Below are 27,825 nucleotides of genomic sequence, written 5' to 3' on the forward strand. Positions count from 1 at the left end.
CAGATGGCGCAGTGGACGCTAAGGGACATCACACACGGTGTGGTCCCACTGTGCCCCCACTCTGTGCCCATTCCTCACCTCTCAATGTGCTCAGGCTGCTCTCCCGGGGCCGCTGCTGCACAGCATATGCCAGCGTGCCACCTCTTGCCAAGAAGCTTATCTGGCACAAGAAATCGCATCTGTTCATCCTCCCTTGCTGTCCTTGCAGCCAGAGGGAGGTGGTGGTGCTCGGTGTACTTTCAGCGCTAGCTCCTTCTCCATGGGGACTTGGAAGGCCTCTGCGTGCTGCGGGGGCTGCCAGCCCTACTGCAGATTGCTGCCTGTCTGCTTCCAGTGCAGCTCCCTGAGCGCTGGCTGCCCGACGGGTCCCCACTTTGGTGTTCTCCCTGCCCGCAGGGGGTGGCAGGGGCTCAGAGGGGCTCAGAGCCCACCTGGAGGTGAATCACACTCTGGGCTGGATGGCAGAGCCCCAGGATGCAGCACCGCACTGATGTGGGGCGCAGGGACCCATCCTCGGGGTGATGCTGCAGAGGGACACCCCACTGCAGCCCCACCTGACTCCCATCCCCTGACAGTGGGGTCAGTGCCTCGGGGACATCCAGACTGGTCCGACCGGTGCAGGGTCCGGTTCTGCAGAGCTCCCACAATAACCAGACAGACCTCAGTGCTCTCCAGCAGGATTTTGCTGTCCCAGAACACTCTGTTTTAATGACTTTATTCCTGTTCTCGGGGTGGGGAGGAAGAGGTGGGGGCTCTGCAAATCATTTAACCACATCCCACGTGAAATGACTTCATTTGTCAACTGCACTGCCTCACCTGCCTTCTGTCCCCATCCACAGAGCCTTGTGTTATTTTCCTGTGACCCACAGCTGCTGCCAGCAGCATCCACCGCCATGATGGCACAGTGGGATCAGCCCCCACTGCCTGCACCTTTGGTTCCTGTTCCTGCGAGGATGGTAAACGTTCGCATGATGATGTCAGGACATTCTCACCACAGGGAAAATCTGGAGCTCCAGGCTGCTCTCCAGCTCTGGTCCCACGCTGCAGCAGCTGTTGCACAACGCCCGATTTCTCCGTGCATGACTTGGTATTTTCAGTTCTGCATCATCTTTGGGGAGCTCAGTGCACTCTCAGTGCTCTAAAGCAGCCGAGGACAATCCTCAGGGCCTCGAGACACACAGCAGGATGAGACCAGAGCCTGCCCTGCCTGGCAGCACTGCCAACACAGTCCCGGGACGTCGCTGCTGTGTGAGTCCCCGGGAGGCAGTGAGTGCTGAGCCAAGGGCCGGAGTGCGGGAGCGGAGGAGACAAAACACAGCCGCCAATGTTTGTTCTGAAACCTACCCAGAATTTCTTTGGCCTCGATGAAGCTGAGGATTATTTTCCTTAAGTATTTTTAAACCTGGAGCCTGGCAAGGGCCAGAGGGCTGGGATTTCCTGGTCTGGGTGGATGAGAGGAGACTACTCCTTCTGCGCCCTATGGGAAGCGCTGGCTACCTGTGTGGGTTGAGCAAGGGTGGCCAGGCTGGCAGGAGCCCTGGGAAGGAAGGCAGCTGCAGGAGGAAGGCACCGCAGGAGGAAGGCACCTGCAGCCTTGGGGCCCCGTGCCAGCAGCAGGGCTGGTTCTGTCCTCACAGCGGGCACTCTCTCTGCCAGGATGGGACCAGGGCTGCCCTGTGCCCGTGTGACAGCCAGGTGGGGAAGGCAGCAGCCGAGGGGTCAGGGAGTTGCTCATTTCCCCTATACTGATCAAGGGGATGCAGAGCCCTATGGGCACCAAGCAGGGCAGCTCTGGAGTTGCTAGAGACACATTCACACCCGTGGAGTGACAGTGGCCCGGCTTCTGAGACTGTGAGGCCATGGGGATTCAGCACGGACTTTGCTCTGTGTCTGCTCCCTGCCAGCCCACCCGGGTGCCCCAGTGTGGCTCACTGGCAGCAGCACGGCAGCAGCCGGGTGCTGGGGTGGAACAGCTCTGTCCCAGCACCCCACTGCTCACCCCCGGCTGTGTGGGTGTGAGCAATGGAAGGAAAGCCCCCACCGTGCTGCCCTGTTGTGCTCTGTGTGCTGGCAGCTCCCTCGGCTGTGCATATCAGCAATGCTCTCCTGGCCTTTCCCTTGCTGGCAGGGTTTGGCAATGGGACAGCCACGTTTTGCTCCCATTCAGCACCGGTGAGCACACGACCTATTGTGTGCATGTGTAAATACACAGATGTGTTGCTTGTTCCAAAACCCCGCTTGTTCCTTTCCCAAAGAGCTGGGATGGACAATGTCAGGAAAGCCTCCGTCCTCCAGCTTTGTTCGACTGCGCATACTGGGAGGAAAATTCCCTGCAGAGGAGTTCCCAGCACGGTGTGCTGCATGCATGGCGGCTGCCGGTGTGCCCAGCCCTGGGGCTGCCGGGATGGGTGAGCGGGGCTGGTGTGCACGGGGGGGGAGGTGGGGCCCCGTGCTGGGTGCTCGTCCCCAGGGCCGGCACCTTCTGAAGCAGCTCGGGCCCCTTCCCTGCGTACACACAGGCCCAAGTCCAGCACCACCAAAGTACACTGAGCGCTGGAGGAAGTCCTGGCCCCGTGCGGCTGATGGGACTTTGCCTTTTGCTTCAGCAAAAGGGCTGCAGGTGACTCTCAGCCCGAGAAGCTGCCGTGCAGCCATCCCATTGCTCCCCACACCGCGGCCATGCTTTGAGGTCCTCTGCTCAGCTGCACTCCCGCAGACGCTCCCACAGTAACACCGTCAGCGCAGTGCTGCTGTCTGAGATAGCGCAGCGCTGCCGCGGGCAGACAGCACAGCACACACAGCCTGGGATTACACCCCAGGTAAACACTGCCAAGCACCCATGAAAACCACCGCTTGCTGCCCGATTCGGCCCCGTATTCTTCATGTGCTGTTCGTGTTTGCTGAGCATAACTCCTGCGGTTGAGCTGTGAAGGCAGGGAAGTTATGCAAAGCAATCTGATGACTCTGACGGACAAGCCAGAACTGCTTTCTCACCTGAGGGTGCCCCATAAAATGTCTTTTGACCCAGTCACAGCCGCACGGCAGCCCGTGGCAGGAATCTGGCCATGTGCATGCATGCGTGTGCTGGCCCCATGGAGATGCAGAAGGAGATCCTTGAACAACCGCAGCCACCATCCAAACAGACCCCAAATACCCCATAAACACAGTGGGGTAAATGTGCCCCACAAGCTGCTCGTTCTGCGTTATCATCCCTCTCTAATAACAGCTGATAAGCTGCAGGTCAACAAACACTGCTGCTACTCCCCAAGCCCCACTTCAGGATAAACGAAGCCTGCCTTCTTTCTAAGTGGGTCGTGCTCTAAGCAGGTCGTGCTCCCTCTTGGGATGAAGACACTGCTACCCTTTCCCTGGTTTGCAGGCTAAAGAGAACAAAATGTATTAACAGGTACAAAAAAAAGCCAGAGCAAACTGGAGCAGGAGCAGCTGGAGGAACATCAGACGCTTCCCTGCCAATGTGCATTTAACAGATAATTCGTTATTATCACAGTCCAAAGTTAACCTGCTGGAAATTTGCTGTGGGAGAGCTGGCTGCAGCTGCAGCGCTTCAGCTGGGCATAAACAAACCAAAAAACAAGGCAGAAGTTTGTTTTTGATTAAACCCGCTGCTGCCAGGCACCAATACGCATTCTGTGGGTGGAAGTTCAGTGGGGCACAAGCACCAAAGCTCGGCCCTCCCCCGCTGAAACACAGACTTTGTGCCCCGCGCTGCGCACGTCCCCATCCCACACCGAGGGCCGAGGAGGAGCAGGAAGCAGTCGGGGCTCGGCTGCACCTCCTGCAGCAGGAAGCTGCTGCTCAGCCTGCTTCTGCCCCAGCTGTTCCTGCACACCTCCCACCCTCCTGTGAGTTTGCAGACGATGCTTCGGCACAAAGGCGCTGGGCAGATCCCCGCGTGGGCCCTGCAGAGCTGTGCGTGCACGTGGCTGTGTAATACCGTAACAAGATTACCCCGGGACACGACGGCTGTGAAATAATCCACGGTATCACTCAGCAAATCCCAGGATCCAATTACTGCTTCGCATGACACCGTCCTGGAGCGGGGGGCTGAGCAGCACTGCCCAACTCCGCTCCCCGTGCCCCGGTGTCACTCAGCATTAGCGCAGTTAGCCATGCCCTGTGGAGTGCTGGCCTCGCAGCAGCCCCCTGTGCCTCCTGCATGCAGCCGAGCGTCCCTCCCAGCAGCCCCCGAGCATCAGCCCCAGCAGCACTGGGCCGCTCTGCAGTGCCGCTCTGCAGTGCCGCTCTGCAGTGGCGCTCTGCCCAGGGCAGGGAGCAGAGGAGCAGGGTGACGTGGCCATGCTGAGCTCCGCTGTTTGCAAACAGCTCTGCAGGGCACGTTCCTTGGCCCAGCACCTGCTCCCTGCAGCCAGCGGGAGCACAAAGCCCAGCACTCCAGACCCAGCAGTGCTCCCGCGGTGCCCAGGCAGTGCTCCGCAGTGCTCTGCCCTTGGCAGGTGTTCAGACAGCAGCGCTGCTGCCAAGATAGGCAGGGAACGTGGCCAGCTGCAAATTTAGTTCATTTTTGGAGCCTTTGAATCACTGGCCGGCTGCCAGGCTTGTTATTTGTTATTTGTTGGTCTCTTTAAGTATTTTTTTTCCCAAGTGAAATTTAAGCTGGCAAGTGGAGCCGGGCAGAGGAGCGTGGCAGTGTGTTCCACCCCGGGCACCAGCAAACGTGGGCTCTCACCTCTACTGCAGTGGGAATAGAATCGAGGCTCCCAGCGCTCCATTTCCTGCACTCAGCCCTGCTGTGCTGCACAGGGATGGCACAGCACTGGGCTATAGGCCCGGGCTTGGCAGGCAGTGTGCAGTGCTTGCAGCCTGTGTGAGCCCGGCCAGAGGTGATTAGGAAGCGTAACAAAATGGGGGGTAATTTAAAAGGGAAGAAATTGCTTTTCCATCTTGGAAACCTGATCCGTTGCTCCATTTCCCTCCAGAGGAGAGAAACAAAGGCTTTCAAGTGGCTGCCTCAGAGGACAGGGAGGAGAGGCACTGCAGGGCTGGGGCCACCAGGAGCTAGAGGGCGGGGATGGGGCAGGGATGGGGAGGATGGGGAGGCTGGGGAGGCTGGGGAAGGATGGGGCGGGGATGGGGAGGATGGGGAGGATAGGGAGGATGGGGAAGGATGGGGAAGGATGGGGGAAGGATGGGGGAAGGATGGGGCAGGGATGGGGCAGGGGTGGGGCAAGACAGGTAAGGATGGGGCAGGGATGAGATGGGATGGCCAGCTGGGAGGCAGGGGCCGTGGGGCAGGCAGGTGGGCCTGCATTCTATCCCCTCCCCCCCCACCTCGTGCTTCCCAGCACCCACTGCCTGTCTGCCATTGTTCATGGCCCCAGGGGTCAGGCTGCCCTTCCTCTGCCCACCACCTTTCTCCCACACCTCCTGCCCATAGGTGAGCCCCCACAGCACCCCAGGGATGAAGGAGCCATTCTCTGGAGCCCAGGTGAGCCCAAAGGAGTTGGGAAAGCAGTGAGCTTTCCTCGGTGTTTGCTTTAGGAAGAGCTGTCACTGCAAATCAGGGGGCTCGTGCTGCAGGGCCTGGTGTAGATAACAGTCTTGGTATGAGGATGAGCTCCCCTGGTGAGTGCCATTTGGAGAACTTGAATGGGGGCTCTAAAATTGAATGCAAAGTAACAGATTAAGATCGGTATTTGTCCCTTTTCTGCCTTTTTCCTTCCTACCGGAGCAAAAATACTCCTGTTTATTGCTACAAACCCTCAGGGGCTGTATGGTGACCTCCCAGCGGGAACCAATGTCTCAGGAGATCAGAGATCCCAAGAACATCCTTCTGCCAAAGCTGCGGCTCTAATCAGCCCCGTTCATCTCTCTGCAACTCTATTTGAGAAACGAGTACGGGTCAAACACAGGACAGCTTCCTCAACACTACCACCTATCTGCAGCCTCCCTCAGGTCACACGTCGGGGTGGCTCACGGTGGACACCTTCCCACCACCTTTTACTGCAGCCTGGCCTGCATATCTGTGCTCAGTCTGCACATCCACCGCTGCTGCTCCCCACCCACAGAGCTCCCCCAGCGCTGCCCCTCCGCTGCCATGCACTGAGCTGCAGCACCAAGCTCCAGACCTTCCCGCTGTATATCCTTCCTAAGCAAATAAAGCATCACTGTCCTATTAATTATGTGAGTTACGGAGCAATATTTTTCCCAGAGTCACCTACTGGTTTGCGTATTATTTTTCCAGGCAGCTCAGCCAGTAGCCTGGCAACGCGGTGACCTTATGCTCTGCACAGCTTTGAGAGCTCTATCAGCCACACTGGACTCTCTGCACTGCTCCATATTGCTCAGCCCCTCATTAGCGCAATTAATAAGCCGCTTCTGTCAATTCAATCAAATGCCAGGCTCGACAGCAGCGGAAAGTTTTGGCAGATCGGGTAGGAGAGATTCTGGGCAGCACTGGGAAATTGCAGGAAACCTTTCATCTCCCCCAAGGAGCTGAACAAGAATGGGATTGTGGGCCTGGGATTCTCTCAGGTCATGTTTATTTATCGCCTGCTCGTTAGTATAATAAATCAGGTCCCTTGTCACTTTGAATGAAATCAGAGGTTTGCTGGAAGGAACTTGGCAGAACACCTTGATATTATTCATGATGGTGCAGACAAAGGCTCACGGAAGGCGATGCCCTGGCCGGGCAGCACCTCCCACGTGGCAGAAGCAGTCGGACCACAGCAACGCGGTCATCCCAGGGCAGGGAGGGATGTGATGGGCTGGGGGCACTCTGCACAGCCGCACTGCACGGCACGGTGTGCCGGGGGTGCACGGAGGTGGGAAGGGATGCTGCTCCTCCTGCTGCTACCGGTGCCAGGGGGAACGTTTGGTGGGAGAGCTCCCTGCCCTGGCACTGCTCTGCCACCGCTGCCCCGGGGGGGCGTGCAGGAGGCTGAGCTGCTCCCCCACCTGCACCGCGCATGTGTGATGGCATTTTACCTCTCACTACGGACTTCGCCCCTGCTCTGATGTTGCTGTGCTCCTTGGACCCTGCGCTGGCCCTGGGGGCTCCCGTGGCCTTGGGCAGGACCCCGGTGGGAGGAGGAGGCCCTGGTGAGAATGGCGTGGGTCCGATGGGATGCTGCAAGGTCAGCATCCCATCTGGTGCTCTTCCACCCCAGATCCACAGGGCCGTGCCCCCATTGTACTGCTGGCAGCACCCCGGGGTGGGTGCAAGGCGGAACTGCGGCCGTTCTGTTGCTCTGAGCACCTCAAACAGAGCAGCACTGCAGGTGAACGGCCCAGAAACGCTCCTAAAATAACCCCACCTCCCCCGGGACGTTCTTTGATCTGGTCTGGCAATGGGAGCGCTGAACAAAATAAGAACTTTCGCAATATTAATTCCTGAGGTTATGAAGTAACAGTTGGGTTTTATTGGTCGATTTATGACAGCATTCACTCTCCACGCCGGGATAAACGTTAAACTCTTCCTAACTGCTCAGAAGACACCACGCTGGGGGGCAGCTCGTGCCCTCATTGCAGCAGGACCAGCGGAGCACCCCGGCCCCACTCGTTAGCAGCTGCGACTCCGCTGACCCACAAACGCTCAGGGAAACAAACAGCCGCAGGGAGGGCAGAAGGGCCGCGGCGTTGGCCGCACGCCCCCAGCTGAAGATGCTATTACTGCTGCAGCAATTTCCCTGGAAAAACGGCCCCGGCCGCAGCTGTGCGAATAGAGGAGGAGGAGAAGGGCCGCTGCGCTCAGCCCCCGCCCCGGCACGGCCCCGTTCCTCGGCAGCGCGGTGCCAACGGGCGGTCCCTCGGTGCAGGCCGGGCCCCCCCCCCAACTCGCACCTCCCGCGGGGGCGGCCCGAGCGAACGATCGGCGGACACGGCGGGGCTCCTCGGGGCTCGCGTGCCCCCCAGCGGTCAGCCCGGCCCGGCGCAGGGATCGCTGCCGGCGGAGGGGAAGCGCCGCTCCCGCGGCCGCGCCGCGCTCGGACACCCCGGGGCGGGGCGGGGAACGATGGCGGCGGTCAGAGCCGGGAGCGGCGCAGCGGTGGGGACGGCCGCTATGCGACCGTGACTGCCGTGGCGGTGCCCTCACGCGTGCAAACCGCGATGGGAAGCGTTGGTGGAGCCCAGCGCGGGGCCCTCGGCTTTGTCTGCGCTGAGGCGCTCCGTTGAGCTCTCAGGAGCTCGCGGCCGACCCGACCGACGGAGACGCGGAGATGGACGCGCAGCGCTCGGCGGGAAGGAACGAAGAACCGCGACCGGCAACCGCGCGGCGCGGCGCGCCAGGGGGCGGGGCCTAATTCGAACGGGGGGGGCGGGGCCTGGTGTGATTGTGGGCGTGGTTTTGATGGGCTCGGGGGCGGGGCCCGAGTATCTCAGGGGGCGGGGCGTTCGTGAGCCACGCCCTCTCCGCGGCTCCCCGTCTTAGCCCCGCCCCTCGCCGCCCGCACGCTGACGTGGTGACGTGGCGCGGCGGGGGCGTGGCGCGGCGCGGGGCCGGGCGGGCGGTGCGGGCCGCGCCGCGCTGAGCCGGGGATGCGGGGAGCGGGGCCGGGCGGCGCGGCCGCCCGCGGGGCGCTGCTGCTGCACCTCCTGACGGCGCTGTGGGCGCGGGCCGCCGCCGTCGAGCCCTGCGCCGCGCCCTGCTCGTGCCGCCGCGGCCTGCTGGACTGCAGCCGGCAGCGCCTGCCGCCCGGGCCGGGCCCGCGGAGGATCCCGCCGCTGCCCGCCGGCACCACGGCGCTGTGAGTGAGCGCGGGGCGGGGCGGGGCCGGGCGGGCGGAGCGAGGCCTAGCGGGCGGCGGGTTGCGGGCGAGGCCCGGCCGGGGCCTAACGGGCCTGCGGGCGGTGCCGCGGGGCGCCGCGCCGCGCTGTGCTGTCCCGATGTGCGGCGGTAACAGCCGCGCAGCCCCGACCCGCGGGCGGTGCTGCTGAGCGGCTCTGAGATGCGCGGTTCGGCACAGAAACACGGCTCGTTCGTCTTGAAATATCCCACGTTTAGAGAGGCGTGAGGGCGGTGAGCTCAGCGGGGGCCCTCAGTGGCGGGGCCGGGCCGGGCGGCAGAGCGCTGGCAGGCAGCGCTGGGCGCAGTGCTGGCACTGAGCAGCGTTATGCAACCCCACATCTGCTGCAAACAACAGTTCAGTGCGTTCTCTGTTGTGGCTTTCAGGATTTTGGCACGTGGAGCGTGTTGGGGGGGGTGAACTCTTTTCTTTCCATCTGACAGCTGGAGTGGTTCTGAATCTCAGCGAGCTGTGATGCATAAAAGCTGCTTAAAATTAATCAAAGCTTATTTTTCCTCACATCACGACGTCCCAGATGTGTTTTCCCCCCACTGCTGTCATTTCACCCATCTCCGAGGGCCGAGACGTCCCCTTTCCCACAACTGCCAGACTGCTTGCAGTGATGCCGGCAGTGTGCTTTGGTTTTCCTTGCTGCCAGGAAAGCACCCTCAGAGCACGCTGTCCTGATGAAAGCAGGCAGCTGTAGCTGCGTTTTTCCTGCTCAGTCACAGCTGCTGTGTGGATAACCGGAGGGTGGTGGAGAGCGGAGGGAATGAGGCGCTTGGTGAATGCTGTTCTGTGTGTCTGCGTTGTAACGTTGTTCAAACTCACCCCACGGGGTGCTGTTTGTGGCTTTTTCAGGGCAGTGGGGTGGTGTTTGGTTCTGTATGGAGCAGCAGCCTCAGCTGTCCCACTGGCAGTTTATAGATCACACCGTGCTTTTCACGTTGTGTTCAGCCACCCATCAGTGTGCTTCACACAGGACAGCAGTGACCAGGTATACATAAGTCAGTACTTCTCCAAATATGAACCAAATTCCTCATAAGAGGACTCTCTATCTCATAAGAAGACTACATGAAAACTTTGTTAACCATCACATCATCCCAGTTAACCATCACAGCACCTCCCTCCTTTAGTGAAAGAGGAGTTGTATACATCAGAAACACATTTGACAGCTTTTAGGTTGCATGAAGTGCACGATTTTTCTTAATTCCCACCTCCGGAATAACTTTTCTCTCTGTTCTGCAGGGATTTAAGTCACAATCGTATCTCATCATCCAACTGGAGCATGGATTTGTCTGCTCACACCCTGCAAGAAGTGTAAGCATCTTTCACGATAATAAACTCACTGCCTAATTGTAATCAGTACTGCATTCCAAGACAACTGGTCTGACTCGCAGAAATATGCAATACCAGTTAATTTAACATGGATGCTTTGCTGGCAGCATGTTTTATGTAAAGCTGATCTCATGAAAAGAAAACTTTCTCATAAATGGTGGAAGCTGACGTGCCTCACTGTGAAGTTCTTCGCATTATTGGTGTTTATGCAGTCTGCTTTGTCATCTGATGTTACTGAGATGGAATTGTTCAGTGTTTGGTGATGTGCATTTTCTGCTGGATGTGTATGGAAGGGGTTTTCTCCTCTTGGAAGTGTCAGTAAAGAATTGTTTCTTGCTTTAAGGAAAATGAATTACAATGAGCTGAGTGAAATCCCATATTTTGGAGAAACGACTTCTAATATCACCCTGCTCTCACTGTAAGTAGCAGCTCGGCTGCTTTTTCCTTGTTTAGCAAATGGGAGAATTGTAGCAGTGCTGTGGGGAATAGTGAGCACTCTGTAAAGAAGTACAAATCAGTGAGACAATCGAGTCACCCTGAAGTGCCAATGAAGTGCAGTCAGGTACGGCAGGCAGCTTTGGAGGGGAGGGGTTGGGTCTTAGAATGGCACTTCTCACAAGGAACAGCCTGACTACTGACCCAGAATGTGAATCTATTTGTATGTGAGGGCATCACATAACTCTTGGATTTTCAGTATTGCTTTAAGAAGGAATGTTCTGAAGTGTGTGCTACGTTTCCAATTTGGGAGGTACACTCCTGATGCTGATGTGCAGCATCCTACAGCTGTTTCAGCTGTGCAGCACAAAGGATGGGGTGTTTGGGGAATCATCTCTTGGTGGTGTTTTTCAGGGTGCACAATGCCATTCCAGAAATAAACGCTGAGCAGCTCCAAGTTTACCTTTCATTGGAAAATCTGGATCTGAGTTCCAATCTTATCTCAGAAATTAAAGCTGCTTCTTTTCCACGGATGCAACTGAAGTACCTGTAAGTATGTGCTCTGTTGTGTCTGGGGCTCCTGGCAGTAGTGTTGAATACCTCACCTGCTCTGCATTTCTGTCTTAACATGGGATTTGAGCTGGCAGGAACAAACGTGCCCGAAATAAAATGCTTTTCATAGCAGTTTGTCTTGCTTTTTCTCAGATAGCATGGAAAACAATGCTGTCAGAGTGCTGGTACAACAGCCAGCAGGGACGTGGAGTCATTTCAGCTCATTTTATGCAGATCATTGTTGACATTGTTTTAACCATGCCTAACTGAAGTGTGGGCCTGTGGTTTTGTTCATAGAGTTCTCCATGTTTTAAAAGGTTTCTTTTCCCTCTTTCTCCCTTAGGAATCTGAGTAACAACAGAATCACCACCCTCGAAGCAGGCTGTCTCGATAACTTATCTAGCTCTCTCATAGTGCTGAAGCTGAACAGAAATAGGATTAGTGTGATTCCACCAAAGATCTTCAAATTGCCTCATGTGCAGTTTCTGTAAGTCATAGTCTTGAAAGCTCACTAAGATACTGTGTGCAGTTGTGTTGCTCATCGTGATGTGTGTTCTTGATGATGATTTATGTTTTAATATTTTGCTGCCCTCTTTATATAAGGGAACTGAAAAGGAACCGGATTAAAATTGTGGAAAGTCTCACATTCCAAGGCCTGGAGTCCCTAAAATCCTTAAAAATGCAGCGCAATGGGATTAGCAGACTCATGGATGGAGCATTCTTTGGCCTCAATAGTATAGAAGAATTGTGAGTATACTTAGTGCTAGAATTTCTCTTAGGGACTTTTGGGGTGTGTGGAGGGACAGAATCATGCCCTGTTTGGCTTCCCTGTGCTGTGCTTTGCTGAAACAGCAATGAGCATCGCAGGATATGAGTTTATAGATGTGCATTTCCCCATTATGTTGGTGTATCTGGTTACTCTAGAGGTGGAAGGATACTGCCTCTCTATGCCATGCACTGTTAGCAAAAGTTTTTTTTTTAAAGTAATCTTTTAGAACAGAGGCTGTAATTTCAGTTCAGCTGGGTTGCTGTCACCACTGCTGTTATGTTTTTTTTTTATATACCCTTTTGTTCATTCTTGGTTTCTATTAAATGAATATCATCCTGCATTTCAGATTCTATAAGGCTCAGTGTTAGTAAAACATGGTGAGAAACATGGTAAACTTTTGGAAATACATATTTCATTGATTATCTGTTTGGCAAACGTTTTTCCTTCTATTTTCCTTAGAGAACTGGAACATAATAACTTAACAGAAGTAAACAAGGGCTGGCTGTATGGTCTGCGGACACTGCAACAACTCTTCGTTAGCCAGAATGCCATTAACAAGATCAGCCCAGATGCGTGGGAGTTCTGCCAAAGACTTGCTGAGCTGTAAGCCCTGAGCTGCTTTTCAGTGGGGATTTTGTAATGTTGCAAATAACATATTGGATAGCACAAATAGAGTGAGTTACTGAAGGAAGTACTCGACTTCCTTGCTAAGCCTATGTATTTTAGTTTTTTTTAATAAGTCTTCTGTTATAAATTAATCAAGATTCAGTACTTAATTGTTCGATAGTGTCATCACCACAGATCCCCTCCACATGCCTCTGAAGTGCTTGTTCAATGTTTTCAGAGACCTGTCATACAACCAGCTAACTCGCCTCAGGGAATCTGCCTTTGTGGGACTTGGCTTGCTGGAGAAACTGAACCTGGGAGACAATCGCATTAGTCACATTGCTGATGGTGTCTTCAGAGGTCTCACAAACCTTCGAGCCCTGTGAGTACAGAACATTTCCTGTAACAATCTCATTTTAATGCAGCAAAGCTTTCTGGAAGCGAAGATGAGCATTGCTCTCAGCAAGTCTGAGGTCGGTGTTTTGCTGTTCTTGTATGCTGTCCTGCCTTCAGATATGACACGGCTGATCATCATTTGGTGTGCTGAGATAACACAACCTTGGCATAGCTAACACAAACCAACCACTTAATTTTAGTGGTGGTAATGAACAATGACTTGATGACCTTGAGCTCTCTGTTGCATACCATACCAGGTGTGAGGAGGTGAGGACAGTCAGCTTGCGGAAATGCCAGCCCAGACCTCTCTTTATTCCAGGTATTGTTCTTAGGGTTGGGGCCTGCTGGCCACTGCATGTGTGCAGGAGTCACAGTGCAGCATGTAGGAGAGCTGTAGGATTACTCCTTTCCATCAGAGGCGTAGCTTTGCATTTGCCAGGACCTTTGTTACCAGCTGGAGCTGTTCAATACTGCTGATGGGACCCAAGTATTAATTAAAAAAAAAACCAACCAAAACCCCTCAAATAGATCCAAACACTTATGATCATGCTAAACAAAGATAGTTGAGAAAGGAGTGAAAGTTTATAACCCCTCTGTCAGTTCATTAAATAAATGCTTAAATAAGCAAACTTATCAGAGAAATTTATGTAAGCAGTCATATTCTGTTAACCTTAATGCAACCTTTTAATGAAATAATTAGAACTAATTTCTTAGATTTAGAGTAGCATGAAAAAAGAACAAGAGCAGATTAATTAGTCGGTTTCCCGGGCTCCTCAGGGGCGAGGAACAGCTGAAAGGGTGCAGTCTGCTTCAGGCTGGAATTTGCAGGACAGCAGCTCCAAGCATTCGTGCCCAACCAAGCAGAAGGAGCAAACTCCTCCACTCACACAATGAGGGGCTTTTCTTTTGGGCTGCTCACTCATTTTACTGGGCAGTTGAAGTAGTGGAGTGTGAAAATACTTCAAACAAGAGATACTGTGCTGCTGTCAGATTGCTTCCATTGTTGCTTGTATATGATTTGTTTCAGTGCTAAGACTGGCATAAGTGTTTGTGTGTTCAGCCCCTGCCACTGTTCTGCACGGTTCGCTTCAGTGACCAAGAACAAACTCAAATCTGTATATAAAGCACAAGGTAATAAGAGCACATTAAGATTAAAGGTGTATTGAAGAGCAGCACTGAAGTTCTGAAGTTCTAAATTCTCAAACATTAATTACTTCTTAATACTGTAACTTGGCATTGATATCGCTCTGGTGCTCATAATATAAAATTCTGAAGCAGACCTGGAGAGAATTCAAGAAAATAGTTCAAATCATAAGAATTAGCAACCTGGGAATGCGTTTGGCATATTACTCATCGAGTCATTTTTCTCATTAGATCATATCTGTATCCAGTACATTAAACTGAACACATTCCAAAGAGGAAAACACCTTAATGTCAGCAAGTGCTAGGGTTGTATTGAAGTCCCTGGGGTACATGAATTGTGAAATCACAAGCACTCTTCTATTTTTGTCCTAAGCTTTAAAGTGCATCTATTGCAGAAATGACTCCTGCAAGGTATTAAGGACGAGGCTTCTGTCGTTCAAAGTGAGAAAGTGTGATACCCCTGACAGCACCCTGGAGACTGATCCTGGTCTCTTCCAGGGCATTGGTCTACACATTTACAACCTCACCCAAGGGAATGTAGATACTGCCTTTTTCTACCCTTAGCACAAGGAAAGTAGCATTATATGAGATGATACACCCAATTGTATGCATAGTTAGCATTCTGTGTCACGACTGCTTTGGAAGGTCCATTGGACTGAGGCATGTAATGCTCTCTGGTAAGGTGCAATATAGACTGGTTTTCATCTGTTTATCTTCCTTTAAACACGTCTGTCTGCAAATTCTTCTGTGCACAGTGGTTTTAAGGCACAAAACTTTGGCTTTGTCAGTAGGAACTCTTTGCTCAGTCCATGCCATTCTGGTTGAGAATACTGAATTTATTTCACCTTCTCTCTAAAAAGCATTTAATCCTTCCAAGACCGTCCTGCTCTATTGCTTTTACTGCTTAGACCACACTGTTCTGTGTGAAGGGCAGAAGAGCTGTGCAGAGATCAAACAGAAATCCTATTATCTTGTAACAAGATTTGTGAGCAGAATATCAACCTCAGTCTGAAAATCTACTATTTCTGTGCCTGGCAACCTTGCTCCATAACCTGCATGTAATCTCTTGATATGCTAATGCTGTTATAAGCCTGTTACTCAGGGAGGTTAATGCTGCAAGTGTATTGGTTAACTCACTTACATGAACGAACTTGCTGCAGGAGCCTCTCCCAGCTCCTGGTAAATGGTCCATCACGTGAGTGCTGCTCGTCAGGCTGGGTCTTTCCCTAAATACCACATCAAGAAATCAGACTTGAGAATTCATTTGTGGTTCTGTCTGAGGCACTGATCTTCGACAAATCTATTTTCCCTCCCATCTCTGAAGTTGAATGTTCATCTTCTGACATATACAGTTCTATAAAAGTTCTGAGTCCTTCCAGGTGACATTGTCCCATAGAATCATAGGGTACCCCAGGCTGGAAGGGACCCACGGGAGTCATCATGTCTGACTCCAGGCTCCATACAGGGCTACCTAAAAATTTAGACATATGTCTGAAGAGCGTTTTCCAAACGCTTCTTGACCTCCAGCAGGCTTGGTGCTGTGACCACTTTCCTGGGGAGCCTGTTCCAGTGCCTGACCCAGAACACCTTTCCCAGGCATATTTAACAGTAAGTTTTCTTCCATAGCTAAGTGCTAGCAGTGGTCATGATGATGTTGCAAGGTTTGTAAGAAGGCTTTTCTGCTCCTGCAGGGACCTGGGGAACAATGAGATCTCCTGGGCCATAGAGGATGCAAACGAAGCATTTGTGGGACTCAGCAGGCTGGATAAACTGTACGTATTTCAAAACATCAGTGCTTCAGAAGCAGGCAAAAGAGGGAAAATGCAAAATATGGAGCAGTGGTGAATGGCACAAGTCAGAAAGCCTTTCTGATTGGCAGCTGTGTTTTCTCTTCTATGTTAGGACAGCTCTTTGTAGGTTTGGGTTCCATGTTCGTGACCACTGGGTCTGTGTAGCACTAGATCATTTTGCAGGACCAGTTTGAGGAAGTCAGGCATTTGAATGCAGCTGTTGCTGAATAGCTCACTTTTGCTGTGTGGTGGCTGTTACTCTTTGTGCTTTAGTTTGGGTAAAACTTAATATTTCTCTGGGGAGAGGGGGGAAAAAAAGTGTTGTTGAGCAAATACAAAACAGCATTCAATTATCAACTTTTCAGTATTTTGGCACTCTATTCATTGCTGTGTGCTTTGTAGGAAAATAAAGCATTCTGTGGAACTGCAAACACTGTTTATGACAAACAGCAGAAGTGTGCAGTCTCAGAGCTAATGTGGCTGTGGCAGATTGGTATTAGGAGCTTGTTGCTCCCTCTCAAAGACTGTTCTGTTCTGCTGGTTTAATTTTCTTCTAGCCCATCTCAAAGATAGAAAAGAACTATCCTGAAGAAAATTAGTTGAGCTTTAAATGACTGAATACTATTTTCTGAGCTTAAACTCTTCTAGAATGAAGAAAACCTTTGTTGAACATCTTAGGGAACTTCTTTGGGGCCTTATTTATGAGCTCACCTTGAGATTGACTGCTTTCTGGGCTTGGTACTTGTGTTGCAGAATCTTGCAAGGGAATCAGATTAAATCAATTACGAAGAAGGCATTCTCTGGTCTTGAAGGACTGGAACATCTGTAAGTACTTTGCTCTGTAGAACTCCTGGTTCTTTATTGCTTTCAATCTTGTATTCTCTCTCAAATTTTCAATAATTTAACTGAAGGTAGCACGTGAAATCATTCCTACCCATTGTTGTTCTTTGCAGAGATTTAAGCAACAACGCAGTAATGTCCATCCAAGAAAATGCATTTGCCCAGGCTCAGCTAAAGGAGCTGTAAGTTTATGACAGTTCTTTACAGTTCTTAAAATTCGTGCTTTTGTAAAGTATCCATCAGCTGTTGTGGAATTGACTGATGTACATCCCAATCCCATAACAAAAGAGTTAAAGCAAGCAGTTCTTGCATCTTACCTACCAAAAGTCACTGGCAGTACACTACATTTGATTTAGGGCTTGACAAAATCTGCACCTCCATTTCCTTAGTTAGAATCAGAAAAAAGCTTTTTGTTGCATTGGTGATCTGTATTTCAGAATAAATGGTTCACCACGATTTTTGGGGAGGGAGGAGGTTATCAAAACATACATTTTTGTCATCTCCTTTTTCAGGCTAGGGAAAGACCTTAAAATTCACAGCTAGACAAAAGATGTTAGATGCTCAGTGGATGCTTAAGCTGCTATAGAACCTCTTTTCATCTTCAGACATGTGAAGTATGATAACATGAATGAAGTGACCTTCACACCCAAGACTAATCCCAGTGTAACACAGTTGTCTCTATGAGATAAAGTGTCTCTATGAGATAAAGTCTCTGAATATATAAAGTCTCATATAATCTGTTTTAAAACTGTTATCTGGTTAGTGTTGGCCATATGGACTGTTAGTCTGCAGGGTCTGCTAGTCTGAGGAAGGTGAGGAGAAGCACGTTCACATGTGAGCATAAAGGAATACTGTAAATCTCACAATTTCTGAAAGTATATGCTTTAAAATGGTTCTGCTGTGTGAAATGCACGCCCTTTAATCACACTTGCATTTTGCCTTGTTTCTGCAGCATTTTGAACACTAGCAGCTTGCTCTGTGATTGCCAGCTGAAGTGGCTGCCCCAGTGGCTCACTGACAGTCACTTACAGCAGGCTGTGAACGTCAGCTGTGCTCACCCTGAGTGGTTAGCAGGGCAAAGCCTGTTCAGCGTGGACCCCGATGACTTCGTCTGCGGTTTGTATTTTTAATTACTTCTGGCATCAAAATGTAGTAAAGCAGATCTGTGCAGGTATCTTTCTGAAACCAGACTGCAGCACTGCTGGAGGTGCTTGGTCTGTGTAATTCTGTGAGTCTGCTTTGTTTTTTCATTTAGATTACTGTTTAAAAACTGATTATGTTTCCATTTCTCCTGTGTGTGAATGCCTTTTGCTTTAGAAGAGGTATTTGGCTCTTTCTTGTTTGCTGCTCTCCATACCAGCAAGGCTAGGATAGTTAATGCTCTGACATATTTTCTGATGCTCAGAATCTGGAACATTTATCTGGTCTCTGTGCTGCCACAGTTTCAGACATAAGCCTATTTTTTTCTGTAACCAAACTGTGAAATGGAAAACTGAGAGACTGCCCACAGTCATGTGTGAAGTCTGCAGCAGGGCTGGAAATAGTCTGCTGTTCTGTTATCCAAACGAGTAGTCTAACAAGTGGTGCTTTTGCATACATAATTCTTTAATTGTTTTGGTGGTGAAGGATACAATAATCACCATGTAGGCACAAACATTTACTTCTCCACCCTGGTGTTACCAGCATTGAGTGCTGTGTGCCTGTGAGGATGTCTCTGCTGTAATAAGAAGTGTCAAAATAACTGTTTAAATTAGATAGTGTAAACTTCTTGCGAAGCTTTGTGTTTGTATAACTTAAAGGCTTTTCAAGATATTTAAAGTGCCTGAAAATAAGTCTGCTCCTCGTGAACTAACCCAGCTCTTCAGCTGAGCATGTAATCTAAATAGGGAGAGTTCCAGAAAGCTGTAGAAAGGAGAGGGCGCTGCTCAAGCCCGTGATTCTGCACTGATTGTTCTCAGTGCTTCTTCTGCACTCCTACCTGTCATTCTAATCCTCTTTCACAGCTTGATTTCCAAATAAAAACAGCCAAATACGTGCCTCCCAAGCAGGACATCTGTTCCTGCAGCTTTCATTCTGTTTACTCTGTCTTTCGAGTGAGCTTTCTTGCAATATTAATTGCACGTGGAAGAGGAAAGTAGCTAATCTTGCTGCTTTTATTTTTAGATAATTTCCCTAAACCACAGATACGAGTACATCCTGAGACCACGATTGCTCTGCGTGGCATGAATGTGACTCTGACCTGCACTGCCGTGAGCAGCAGTGATTCACCCATGTCCACTGCCTGGCGTAAGGACAGCGAAGTGCTGTATGATGCAGAGGTTGAGAATTTTGCCAGGTATCAGCAGCAGAATGGTGAGATTGTTGAGTACACCACTGTCCTGCACCTCTTCAACGTGAATTTCACCGATGAAGGAAAATATCAGTGCATTGTCACCAATCACTTTGGCTCCAACTATTCTGACAAAGCCAAGCTGACTGTTAATGGTAAGTAATAATGGTAATGTAGAAGAAACATTTTAGGTTAAAAGTGGAACAAGTCTGATTCTGACACTTCCTTCTTGATCTATAAAATCTATTAGGATTCCTTAGTTCCCAAGTAAAGCAGGCCCAAAGTAGCTGTGCAATGATGTCTTGCTGGAATTTAGGTATATCAAATACTTTTTAATAAAGCAGGAAAGAAGTAACGTTGTTAGTGGAAGACTTTCTGTTCACTTTTGAAAAGGAGCAGGTATGAAAGCGTGGGAGATTATAGCTCAATTAGTTGTTGATCTGGCTGAGTGGAAGTAGAAGTCTCTTAACTAAAAGCTCCCTCTGCTGTCCCTTCATTAACTAGGCACCTTGCCCTAGCTAGAGAAGATTCAACAAAAAAATAGCTTGTGATACTGGAAATAAACTGAAAAATCATTTCATGAGTTTCTTATATTTTATATTTATTATTTTAGCCAAAATGAAGGGTTCCTATTATTTTGACTTCAGGGAAGGGTGTTGAGAAGGCAGCATTTACATCAGCTAGCAGACCACTGTCCCCCATTGTGTTGGAGAGCAGAGGTGCATCTGCTTTTCCTTTTGGTTACATGGAACAGATAATGCAGACTTCCACAGTGGAAGTGGAAGTTCACCTTCCCTATTATTAGAGGAGAATGGCTTGGTTTGGAAGGGACCTCAGGGATCATCAAGTTCCAGTCCCCTTCCACAGGCAGGATTGCAAAGAGCTGGATCAAGTACTTGGTCAGGTTGCCCAGGACCCCATCCAACCTGGCCTCGAGTGCCTGTGGGGATGGGGCATCCACAGCCTCTGGGCAACCTGTTGCAGGCCCTCACCACATGCTCAGTGGAAAAGCTCCCCCTCTTTTAGTTTAAAATCATTCTCCTTTGTCCTACCACTACTGGTCTAAAAAGTTGATTTTCCTTCTGTTCCTAATGTCCCTGTAAATACCAGAAGGCCATAATGAGGTCTCCCTGCAGCCTTCTCTTTTCCAGACTGGCCCAGCTCCTTCAGCCTTTCTTTTCCCCATGAAACGTGTTATCTTACAGATCTTAAATAAACACCATAGATACCATACTTAGGTACTATATTTAAATTTGAAGGCTAGGCTTTTAGAAATGACCACTGAAAGTTAGTGCAGTTATTTAGAAGCATCTCCTTTGAACAGGAAGAAGTAGAGGCGTATTTCAGATTTGATTATTTTCAGGTATTCTGTGCTGTGGAGCTTTTGCTGCTTCTTTTTTCCTGGTGCTGAAAATAGTGAAGCTTTAATGTCTCTCTTGATCCAGAGCTGCCTTCCTTCCTGAAAACCCCCATGGATCTTACAATCCGCACTGGGGCTATGGCCCGACTGGAGTGTGCTGCAGAGGGCCACCCCACTCCTCAGATCTCCTGGCAGAAAGATGGTGGTACAGACTTCCCTGCTGCACGAGAGAGGAGAATGCATGTCATGCCCGAGGATGATGTATTCTTTATTGCCAATGTGAAAATAGAAGACATGGGCATTTATAGCTGTATGGCACAAAACGCTGCTGGTGGTTTGTCAGCAAATGCTACACTGACTGTGTTAGGTAAGAGATGTGCTCATCTCTGCTGGCATGGACAATTTAACTTCTACAGTGCTTGTATAGCTTATCTGTAAGTAGCAGGCTTAAATCCTAAAGAAAGAAGTGAAAATATAAAGGAAATAGTTTCTTCTTCCTTGGGCTGTAGATGGTATTCTATAATAAAGAAAAAGAGAAGACTGTTATTTGCCCCTATAGTTGCACCACAAACAGCCCTGTCCACCAGGCTTGAAATTTAAATGTGCTGCCTCTGGAACAACATCTCTAACTGCTTGGCAGGGGTTGGGGGTGTTTGAATGCTGAATCCTGTGCTTCATTGCTCAGGTTTGCATTCAGGTTGTAAGACTGGGTTTTTATATCTCATGGAATACTCAGTGGGGTTGCACTGTGAAGTTATCTTACGGTTGTTCTGTTTGTTTTCTCCACTGCCACAGAAACTCCTTCCTTTATCAGGCCCTTGGAAGACAGAACAGTAACCAGAGGTGAAACTGCTGTCCTGCAGTGCATAGCTGGTGGCAGCCCTGCCCCTCGCCTCAACTGGACTAAAGATGATGGACCTTTGGCAGTCACAGAGCGGCACTTTTTTGCTGCAGCCAATCAGCTCCTCATCATTGTGGATGCTGGGCTCGAGGATGCTGGAAAGTATACGTGCATTATGTCCAACACACTGGGCACCGAGCGTGGGCACATTTACCTACATGTGCTGGCTTCCCCCAATTGTGATTCTTCCCAAAGTGGCATTGTCCATGAGGAAGATGGTTGGACAACAGTAGGCGTTGTGATTATTGTCGTGGTTTGCTGCGTTGTGGGAACATCCCTGGTATGGGTTATTGTGATCTACCACATGAGAAGGAAGAGTGAAGATTATAGCATCACTAACACAGGTAGAGTACCACAGCAGCATGCTTCAGTCACGTTTTCAATTCAAAACACAAATGGTGAAATTTGTGGTTTTGTTAAAGCTGAATAGGATGAAAGGTTTAAGGGATGTGTTCTACGTTGAGGGAAAGCACAAAAAGTTTGGAAATGAATATTTGAATTAAGCTACAAATGTCTTCAGGACCTGAAATAGTGTGTGTGAATATCTGTTGGGGCCCTGTTAGTTTTGAGCTAGCTCTATGGATGTTTCATCAATGAGTTAAAGATAACAGTGTGTGTGTGTTGAAATTCTGTATGCATTTTTGTTAATGTGGGTACTGAGCTCTTAACATCATCAGTGTGAATTCTGCCTTGCAGAGGAGATGAACCTACCTGCTGACATTCCCAGTTATTTATCCTCCCAAGGAACGCTGTCAGAGCCTCAGGAAGGATACAGTAACTCAGAGGCAGGAAGCCATCAGCAGCTCATGCCTCCAGCCAGTGGCTACGTGCACAAAGGCACAGATGGTAAGCAACGTCCTCACGTGTACTGCTTGCGTTCAGCAGGATGCCAGTGCACCCTCTAGTCCTTGTAGCTGGCAGCAGTGTTGCACAATGTAGGGCAGTGCTGCATGTTAACATCAAAGGTGACTTTCCTTAGAGAAGAATTAGGGTTGATCATGAAGCATCCATTGGATGTTTTGAGTTTGAAGCATCACCTGTTCTTCTTCTGGTATTTACATTCTGCGATCAAAGCTGCTGCGTTCCATGCAGGTAGTGTAATCTTTGGTCCAACATATCTGGGTTCATATCTGCTCTCAGTGCCTTTGCATATAGATGTCATGACTGCCATCTTTCAAGTCCCAGAGCAGTGCAGTTGCCTTCAGAGGCTTCTTGATTCAGGGTTTGTGATCTGCCCAGCAAGGCTGCATTGCCATTAGAGAGCTCCTTGATTCAATGTCAGGTAGAGTTTTGTGCTGCTCCTTTCCTTTGGCATCTCGAAAGTCAAGGATCACACTAAGCCATGAAAGTCGATGGAAATTAAGTGTTCTTGTCCTCTTTGAGAGCATTTTATTTCCTTCCCGTTGCTCAGGTGGCACAGCACCATTGGTGATCTGCTCAGACTGTTATGACAACGCAAACATCTACTCCAGGACACGAGAGTACTGTCCCTACACCTACATCACAGAAGAGGACCCCCTGGATCAAACTCTCCCTAATCTCATGGTGCAGATGCCGAAGGAAACATACCCAGCACACACCCAGCATGAAACCAGTGCTCTTGATAATGTTTTTGGAGACAGAGACATGTCTGTCTTCCTTACCGGTCATGACAGAATAAGTGAGAAGAAAATCCCTTCCCAGCAGATTAATGGTGAGTGTGTCCTTTTCCCTCCGGATATTTTGTATTTTCTGGTATTGCTGACCTTCCTCGTACTGCCTTTCATTGTTGGTTCATTGCTAATTCTACAAACTCCACAGTGTGTGCAGTAGTTCATCTGTTTATGCACTGCTTGTTAGCAGAGCTCGCTCTCAGTTTGCATCCAATATGCAAGAATTGAAGAGGATGATGTTACAAAGGCTGTCTGCCTTAGTGTGCAGTCTGTCTCTTAAAGCTTGTGATATGTGATCCCTTCCATGTCTGTTAGCCCAGATTTAAAACTTCACATAGGAAATACATAGCCATTCTGTTTGAGCTGGGTTGAGTATCAGATGGCTCCAAAAGAATTATTTTTGTATATTTATTGATTCTGGGGTGGACTTGTTTCCAGCCAGCCTTCTTAAAAATTCACACTGGAACTGTATGTTGTTTTTGGGTCACTGTAACAAATATTGCTGAAATGAGAGCACGTCCAGCAAAGGGTGCTCTCAAAAACAGCGAGTAGCCTCAGAAGGGCGTTGTTGCTAAACAGCACAACTCAAAAAATCTATAAACTTGTGTCTGTTTATCATGAGCCCACTCCTGTTCATCTTCTGTTGTTTCTTTTTCAGAACCCTTCCAGCTTCCCTTATGGGCGGTAAACAAAGACCTGGCTCTCTCCCACTCCCACTTTCTGCATCAGCAGTCGGCTCGTGAGGCCCCGCGACCTCTTCGAACTGAGGGTATCATTGACAGTGAGCGGGAGCAAGCTGCTTCACCCAGACCCTTCCACAGGTTACGTGAGCATAACTTTGATTTTAATAGGACACGGAACATTCGTGACTATAACGAAACCACGTAAGGCACGAAAATGAAGTCTTGGAAGCAAATCCGTATCAGCTGACTTGTATTTACTACCTCAGGACTAACCTCTAGGCCAAAGATGCTTTAGAACGTGTGCCTGCAATCCCAGGCTGCCTGAGCTGAGGCAGACCCCCTAGGAGGAGGTGGCACTGCCCTTTTTGCTTGGATTCGTGTGTGCTGGAACGTGGGACAGAACACACAGTGAATTAGTGACTAGCATTACAACATGGATTGTCTGATGTTGGGAACAGCCATTGTGTTGGTGCATGCTTTGAAAATCTCTCAAGAATGCATAGCTATTTCACACCACATTGTCTGCTTGAAAACAAATGTTCAGGGCCTCCTCGTGGAATTCCCCAGTAATTGTGAGCATAAAACTTTTGGCCAGCTTTTTGTTCCTCGGTCTGTTGGCAGGCGTTTGTTACCAGTCTCACTTTGGGGTCGTTTTCCCCTATGAAAAAACAAACTCTAGTTGTAAATAAAGTTGCATTTATAAATATTTTGTACACACTAAGCATATAAATGCCTTGGCTGTAATGTAAATATATTTTTTATTATGCCAAAGTATGTATTATACTGTTGGTCTCGACAGCTGCATATCAAGCCATCATTTGTTTTGTGGGATTGAAAGCTCGTTTCTGAAGGGATAAAGACTTTGTTTTGGAAAGAAGTGAATTGACTATAGGTACGTAGTGAAACTGTGATACTGATGAATTTCATTGTTACATACAAGTCTGTGTGCGTTCAGCTTGGCTGACCTGCCTGCAAGCTGATCCGTTTTGTTAGCAGGATTCCAGCATTTATGTGGCGAGGCCTTACATTTCTATATTAGGCAGCCTGTCTTTTCCAATAGAGCATAAAGCCCAGCAGGCCCTGTGCTAACCTGCTCCAGCCTCCAATGTTATCCAACTTCTCAGAAGTTTCTGTAATAACAAACAAGAGGAATGGTACACAAAACAGTTTTCATCTGTTAAGATAGCTGTAAGGTGGGACCTCTGAGAGGTTTGGTTCAGCAGTTTATCTAAACTTCTATCTTTAAAAAGCCTTTGTGTTGTGCATGTTGCAGGGAGGCACATGTGTATCTTTCATAGCTGACAGCTGAACGAACTTCTGAAAGGAATGCCTTGATGAAAGGTGTGGGATAAGTTGGAAAAGCACACGATGAATGAATGCTCCATGAGCTGCGCTGTGCATTTTCTGTTTCCTCTGCACTGCCAGGGAGCACGTGGGCCTTTTCCTTCATAGAACAGCAGCAGGATTCTTGCTCTGTTGAACCCTGTAACAGTTCTGCAGGCCACAGAGTGGTCAAGACATGTAAGTATTTGACAGGTGAGCTATTAAATAGTACAGGGGAGAACCACTATTGAAAATCCAGCCCTTGCTGAGGGAAATAGAGGAAGTGCAGAAACTTTACTGGTTACGGTGGAGTATGCCTGACAAAGGAGGAGGAAGAACATTACAGAGATGTGCTCTGAGAAATTGTTGTGGTGGGAAAACACATCTTTGTGTATGAGGTGCTGTGGTCCCATCAGCGATGGGCTTTCAGCAAAACGTTGCGCTCAGAGCTTGCAGTGCTTCAGTGCCTCAGGAGCTCCGGGCTCTCTCAGTCACTGTTCTGTTGTTTCCAAGCCATAGGCTACACAGCACAGTGAAAACAGCTGCGTGGTGTATTCTGATAAAGACAAAAACTTTTCTGGAGCAGCCCAAGCAAAGTATGTTGGGATTCCCACTGCTCCGTTCCTAAACAGCGTGTGACTGAGGTATCAGATGCAGTCATGCAAAATCACAGCTGGAACTTTGGAGACAGGGGAATAGTTAAGTAAAAGAGCCAGGAAATGCTGGGAAAAGTATTTTCCCACGTCTCTTGGGGCCTGAATAGTAGATCTATGCAAATGAGCAAATGTTATTGAGGGCTCTTACCTTTGTTTTGAAAGCAACAGCAGTTGCCTTGGTAGCCAGCAGCTTCAGTTGGAAGAGGATCTAATTGTCTTTGACCTTTGTATGAAGTGGGGAAGGAGGTGTGTTTAACACACTCTTCTTGGCCTGTGACACCTCAACTACTTCAAGGACATAACATACAAAGAATCGTGTGTTTGTTTCTTTCTGCTTTTGTTTTCTCCAGGCTTTTCCCTCCCGGACAGCATTTAAGACGTTGTGGTTATTTTCAATCCAAACTTGTTTCTGTTGCAGGAGCTGTCGGTTGAAATTCAAATGAGAAAGGTCAGGTCATAAAACTGCAGCAGCAGCAGCAGCAGAGAGCTTCCTGTTGCACTGCTGGCTGCAGCTATTCACCCAGGCTGATGTGGCAGAGCTCTGCTTAGCACGTGCAGAGCCATGGCTTCCCACAAGCAGGAAAGCAGCATCCTTACTGCTGCTGCTTGGTCTGCCATCATCACTTAGCAAATGTTTAAGTTTTCCTTCCACTCCTCTCTCCTTTGGGGTTAAGCTAACACAACTGTTGATGTTGGTGTGCATGAGGGGCACCCAGAGCTGAGGTGTTCTTAATGCACGGCTCTGCAGTATGACCAAATTCACACCAGGTTGGCAAGATGTGGTTAGCCAGGAGCAAGGCTTTAACGTAACAAGCTGAGGCCTGAGCTCTGAAATGCATTTAGGAGTTAAAGCTGCACTGACTTCTAGAATAACTGACCTATAAAAGCTGCCGTTGTGAATTAGGACACTTGCATCCTTTCAAGAGCAATGGGATCTCTGTGAAGTCCATCAGCTAGTTGTAAATAGCTGAAGCTTGCAGGTAGGTGAACACCTCACAGTAATTAGCATTATGGAAAACACTTCCTGGGAAGATCAGGTGTCTCTTCCTAAGCCTTTCCTCCATGACGTACACACAGTGCAGTGGCCATTCTGTTTTCAGTAAACACAGTTTCTTCAATCAATGCCAAAGTACTCATGGTAGGGAATGGGGGGCAGTGTGATCAAAGCTGCTCTGCTTCCCTGTTGCTATTTCCTACTGTTTTGTTTTTCCTCACATAAGAATGTATATTTTGTATAGCATGTGTAATATATGTTTGTCTATTGTAATATACCTTCAATAAAATGCTATGTACACTGAGTATCCATTGTAATTTTCATTAGTCTGCAGGTTAAATAATGTATTGTTATTGTATGATATTTAATTTTTATAGGGAAGAAAATAAAGTCAACTCCATAAGGCAGTTTCTGGTGGGATTCTGATCTGTTTACTGTGAATGTTACATCCGTATTTGCTTTAATGATGGGAAGAACACCTGGCTTTAAGCCTGGCTCACGAGTTAACTGGCACACGTGGCAGCAAAGCAGTCCTGGCACTGTGCAGCCCTTCCTCAGAGGGTTACCCATCAGCTGCCATACTTCCTCCAAGCCGGTGTAAGTACTTTTCTCATTCCTTCAAATACATTTCCCTATTTCTACCACTATAATTCTGCGCTGCTTCGTGTTCCCATCATCACCTTGGCAGTTCCTGCCCTCTGTTTGGCATGCTTTACCATTTGGCCTTGGCAGCAGCTGCCCAGTGGGGCTCAGCCCTGCGTCCCTGCCCAGCTCTGTGCCGCATGCAGTGTGCCTGCCAGCACTGCTCCCCCACGCAGAGCAGCATCACCTTTGTAGGACCTTCACTGCAGCAACCACAAAGCACAGTTGGCTGTGTGCAAATATGAGATAATGCTGTGCTCTTTTGCTTTTCCAGCAAGAGTTAAAGGGCTGCCCTTTCCCTGCATAGAGGCTCTGGGCTTTGCATGCCTGCTGACCTGGGTTCCTCGCTGCCCAGCTCTTGCTGGGCACTGAGCACAGCTGCCTGCCCACCCAGCTGCTGCGAGAGGCATGCTGAGGTTTATGAATTCACACAGTGTCTGCAGCATCCCCCAGAGATCAGCTCTTTGCACGCTCCCGTTTTCAACCCGCTGTCATTGCAGGAGGACGGCATCGCTGCTGCGAGGCTGCAGGGAGCGGTGGGACCCCACCTGTCCTGGGATCAACACGGCGTGCAGGAAAAACCAGCTATCACCTATCCTGGTGAGTTCAGCCCTCCCAGGCTCACTGTGCACATCCCAGCCCTGGCACGGT

General features: G+C 49.5%; 1 protein-coding gene across 2 annotated transcripts; it reads left to right on the top strand.

Moving 5' to 3' along the window:
- Positions 1-7,980: 7,980 nt before the first annotated feature.
- On the top strand, positions 7,981-26,837 carry LRIG2 (leucine rich repeats and immunoglobulin like domains 2). 2 transcript variants are annotated; one of them, XM_015299025.4, is made up of 18 exons: positions 7,981-8,726; positions 10,014-10,085; positions 10,447-10,521; positions 10,953-11,087; positions 11,434-11,577; positions 11,694-11,837; positions 12,319-12,462; positions 12,704-12,847; positions 15,696-15,776; positions 16,548-16,619; positions 16,748-16,816; positions 17,587-17,750; positions 18,798-19,118; positions 20,409-20,690; positions 21,119-21,568; positions 21,921-22,070; positions 22,636-22,917; positions 23,535-26,837. In XM_015299025.4, exons 1-18 carry the CDS (start codon positions 8,518-8,520, stop codon positions 23,762-23,764), a joined length of 3,168 nt encoding a protein of 1,055 aa, XP_015154511.1. In that variant the 5' UTR covers positions 7,981-8,517; the 3' UTR covers positions 23,765-26,837. The 2 variants fall into 2 exon arrangements, with proteins under 2 accessions (XP_015154511.1, XP_046760257.1); XM_046904301.1 differs by lacking the exon at positions 7,981-8,726 and adding an exon at positions 8,792-8,998.
- The last annotated feature ends 988 nt before the right edge of the window (positions 26,838-27,825 follow it).

Source organism: Gallus gallus, chromosome 26 (genome assembly GCF_016699485.2).
Source record: "Gallus gallus isolate bGalGal1 chromosome 26, bGalGal1.mat.broiler.GRCg7b, whole genome shotgun sequence".
In the NCBI taxonomy this organism is placed as follows: domain Eukaryota; kingdom Metazoa; phylum Chordata; class Aves; order Galliformes; family Phasianidae; genus Gallus; species Gallus gallus.